At 42.2% G+C, this 4,320-nt stretch overlaps 1 protein-coding gene across 3 annotated transcripts in view; it reads left to right on the top strand.

The window, feature by feature from the left end:
* STMN1 (stathmin 1) overlaps window positions 1-4,320 on the top strand; it is a 23,466-nt gene that overhangs the window by 5,756 nt on the left and 13,390 nt on the right. For 2 of the 3 annotated variants that reach the window (XM_003799784.3, XM_003799780.3), the window contains exons 4-5: window positions 313-504; window positions 840-1,361. In XM_003799784.3, the coding sequence (XP_003799832.1) occupies window positions 313-504; window positions 840-911 (264 nt within the window). In that variant the 3' untranslated portion in view covers window positions 912-1,361. Of the gene's footprint in view, window positions 1-312; window positions 505-839; window positions 1,362-4,320 lie in introns of those variants that run through there. The other variant, XM_012811415.2, reaches the window with a different exon arrangement.

Raw genomic sequence — 4,320 nt, 5'->3', positions numbered from 1 at the left:
AGTACCATTCCCAAGTGCTTATTACTCAAGTCATCCAGATACCAATAAGCAGGAAATCTTAGGATTTCCCTAAGGAATAGTTGGACAAGAGATCTCTGAACAAATATAGGCAGTTTTCCAAAGCAAATACAAGTAGTAGAAAAAAGAGTATGATTTTCACAGTATTTTATGATAGGGATAATTCAGGTCCTAACATCAGTATATTAAAAGGGGCTGTATTTTCTTCCTCTTTTCAATTCCCCCAGTAACTCTTGTAATTTTAATTAATACTAAATACATTTCAGAAAGCCTAGCCTAGTAAATTTTTTTCAGTCTCATGAAGCTGAGGTCTTGAAGCAGCTTGCTGAGAAAAGAGAGCACGAGAAAGAAGTGCTTCAGAAAGCAATAGAAGAGAACAACAACTTCAGTAAAATGGCGGAAGAGAAACTGACCCATAAAATGGAAGCTAACAAGGAGAACCGTGAGGCACAAATGGCTGCCAAACTGGAGCGTTTGCGAGAGAAGGTTGGTTTCTTGGTTGGTAAAGGGGTTAAGAGCTTGTGGTTTGAGGCACCAATGAATCGGCTTGACGTGTTAAATGAGAGGTGTTTTATTTTAAGATGGAATATTCATTAATTCCCAGCAAAACTGCATTCCCTGGAAGATCAGTCGGCAGCTTAGATGTTAGGTTCCACAAAGGACCCAAGAGGTTTGAAGATGATGTCTTAAAACTCTTACCTTTAGAGTTTCCATGAGCTATAATATATGTACTGAGGCTTTGTTAGGCCTCTTTGAGGGTGGGGGAGCCTGACTTGATAGGCTTTTTTATTTGACTGACAGTACTTACCATTCCTTTCCAGGATAAGCACATTGAAGAAGTGCGGAAGAACAAAGAATCCAAAGATCCTGCTGATGAGACTGAAGCTGACTAATTTGTTCTGAGAACTGACTTTCTCCCCTTCCCCTTCCTAAATATCCAAAGACTGTACTGGCCAGTGTCATTTTATTTTTTCCCTCCCGAAAAATATTCTAGAAGCTGACGTAGGACTGTATAGGTAGATCCAGGCTGTAAGATGTTGTTTTAGGGGCTAAAGGGGAGAAACTGAAAGTGTTTTACTCTTTTTCTAAAGTGTTGGTCTTTCTAATGTAGCTATTTTTCTTGTTGCATCTTTTCTACTTCAGTACACTTGGTGTACTGGGTTAATGGCTAGTACTGTATTGGCTCTGTGAAAACATTTGTGAAAAGAGTATGTAGTGGCTTCTTTTGAACTGTAGATGCTGAATATCTGTTCACTTTTCAATCCCACTTCTGTCCCAGTCTTACCAGATGCTACTGGACTTGAATGGTTAATAAAACTGCACAGTGCTGTTGGTGGCAGTGACTTCTTTCTATTCAGATAAGAAATTATCAAGCCATAGAGGCACACCTAGTTTATATTTATTCCAGATGAGGCCTTTGGGCTGGTGGAAATACCCAGCACACACATTACTGCGAGCTCTCTGCCCTCTAGTTTCTTGCTCCCGAGTTTGCATTGTCTTCTTCCACAATCACTGCTTTGTTTTGATGCCTCAGCCCAGATCAGCTGTTACTATATTCTTTCAGATGTTTATTTGCAAACAGGCATTTTTTTGTTCTGTGTCCCTGTTAAAAAGGCAGAATTAAGGCACAAATGGTGTTTCCAGAGAACAGTTTAGAGGGAATCTTGAGATCCTAGTTGGAGATAAGCTAGTAGTTACAGGTGAGAGTGTGTCCTGATACTTTCCTGCCATTGAAGCTGTGACTCAAAAATCAGAGTGTTAATAAAACTATCTGTGCTGCTGTAGCAACTCCTGTGACATGATTAAAGGGAAACTTTAATTATTTTCTGGAGTAGCATTTGACTCGGGTGATTAAAGTTGGCAGTTACTTCATCTCATATCCGGAGGCTGTAATACCACTGTAAGTGCATTTCCTCTCATTTGAGGGGAAGCCTCTGGCAGCTTTCCTATGCTATTTGGGAAATAACCTTAATTACATATGATTTTTTGCTTCTCAGACATCTGTATAAAAGCTCTTAGAAGCCAAGCACTTACAGCAAAAGACGACTGCTAACCCTGCAGTGGGGCCACGTGTTGCTAATGCACGCACCTCCACAGCTCTGGCTTTATCTTGATTTGGGTTTTACCAAATCTATTTATGAAAATAATAATAGCCCACTCAGCTTACCTCTCAGGATTAAATGAGTGTGTGTATGTGGAGAAAGCACACATGGAACACTGTGTGTTTAGTACTTGTATACGTAGTATAAATGATTACTGTTTTCAGCTACAAGCTCATGTGTGCTCTAAGTGTATACTCTTGAGTTAGAAATGATGATGCAGCTTTTATGTGCCTTAAATCAACTTATTTTATTTTATTTTTTGCAGTTTTTGTCTGGGGCTGGGTTTGAACCCGCCACCTCTGGTAAATGGGGCCGGCACCCTACTTCTTGAGCCACAGGCACCGCCCTTGAATCATCTTTTAAAAGGTGAAAGAGTTATATGATCTGAATAGAAACCATAGTATCAAATTGACTTAAATTTACTTAGACTGAGATGATCAATCTCAGAGGAATTCTGAGAAAAAACTTGAAGATTAGAATCGTGTAGGGCAAATGTGAGCAAGAGCAAATAAGTGTAATACAATAGCTGCTGAGCAATACCTCAAAGGGCTGGCTGAGGCCTCTGTGCAGGGATTTAGCACTGTTCATCCTTGGCTCCTATCTCTGGCACATAGTAGGTGCTAAAAATAAGCATGAGTAAAATGGTGTCTCTGGGATTTTTAAAACCAGTTCTGAGTGGATGGGAATATAAGGAAGTCCTGAAGATAGAATTTGAATGATATTAGGTTTTAAGTGTCTCGCAGATGGCAATAAGCTTTTGTTCATATAGGACTTGTAGGGAAGGGACTAGACTTCAGGAGAAAGCAAGGTCAAGATAGGCCTGAAGGAGGGTCCCCTGTTAACAAGCTATCTGTGGTGGCCCTGACTTTACCCGAGGGCAGTATTGACTACTCCCCCCACCCCCACATACACACCTCATGAAAGCAATAAATCACAGGGAACTGAAGGGGATGTATCTTACCCATAAAATCAGAAGCCCTATTTCACCTCTGACCTTTGGAGAAACATTTAGTCCTGGGTCCCATTTTCTCCTGGATAAAATGAGAAGGTTGGGCTAGGTCAGTCTGAGTAGCTTCCACTCCAGAATTCTTTGGAAGGAGCAATAGTGGGTACCCACAGTTTCTAAGGAATGTCTTTATCAGTATACTTTCTCTGGCCTGAGTCTTCTCTGTCCCATCCTCGGAAGTCTTCATCTATCCCAGCCAGGCCATCCCCTCCTTGGCAGCACTTCTACCGAGGGTGGTCAGCCTGGGAACGGTCACCAAAGAGCAGACTCCATTCCTTTTGTGTTGAGTGGGAAATGAGCTTGCCCCTTCTTGTTGAGGCTTTTATACACTTGGACTTTATGATTGAGCACAGTAGAAAAGGTGTTTGGTCATGACACTGCTGTACTCTAACCTGGGCAGCAGACTGAAACCCTGTCTCAAAAAGCCGGGTGTGGTAGTTCATGCTTGTAACCCTAGCATTTTGGAAAGCCAAGGTGGGAGGATAGCTTGAAGCCAGGACTTTGAGACCTGCCTAAGTAAGATCCCATCTCTACAAAAAATGGGAAAATTGGCTGCACGTGGTAGTGTGTGCACCTGTAGTCCCAGCTACTTGGAAGGATGAGGCGGGAGCTTTGTATAAGCCCAAGGGCTTGAGGTTGCAGTGAGCTTATGATAATGATTCCACTGTAGCCTGGGTGACAGAGCAAGAGCCCTTGTCTCAAGAACGAAAAAAGGCTTGAAGGACATGCAGGAGTCCCTTAAGTCAACATTTAACAAGGGCAATGTGCTCCACATCGGGCTATGTGCTGGGGATGAAGATAAAGTGAGGGCTGAACACATGTGCTTACACGCAAAGGGAGAGGAAAGTTGTGTAACATTTAGCTGAGAATGATGTCAACCACATAACTTGTACTAACCAGGTGTGTTCTAGTGCTTTGGTAAAAGGAGTGACCAGAGAGGGCTTTTCTGATCTGAGAAGTTCAATGGAGGAGAAAGGACTTGAGCTAGTGTTTTGAGAAGTCAGATGGACCCAAGTCAAACCCCATTAAAGCATTTAATTATTAAACACTTAGCCCATGATTGCAACATGCACAGAGAACCTGCCATAGTTAATGGCCCATGGCAGTCTCTCCAGGAAGATCTCTAGCCCCTTCCTATGCTAAGTGGTAGAGGCTATTTGAAGGCTGACGGACACAGTGGTCAGTGAACAGAGC

Source organism: Otolemur garnettii, unplaced genomic scaffold, assembly GCF_000181295.1.
Source record: "Otolemur garnettii isolate 467f Iridium unplaced genomic scaffold, OtoGar3 scaffold00156, whole genome shotgun sequence".
NCBI lineage: Eukaryota > Metazoa > Chordata > Mammalia > Primates > Galagidae > Otolemur > Otolemur garnettii.
Note: the sequence above shows the minus strand (reverse complement) of the source record. Positions and strands in the feature narration are given on the sequence as shown.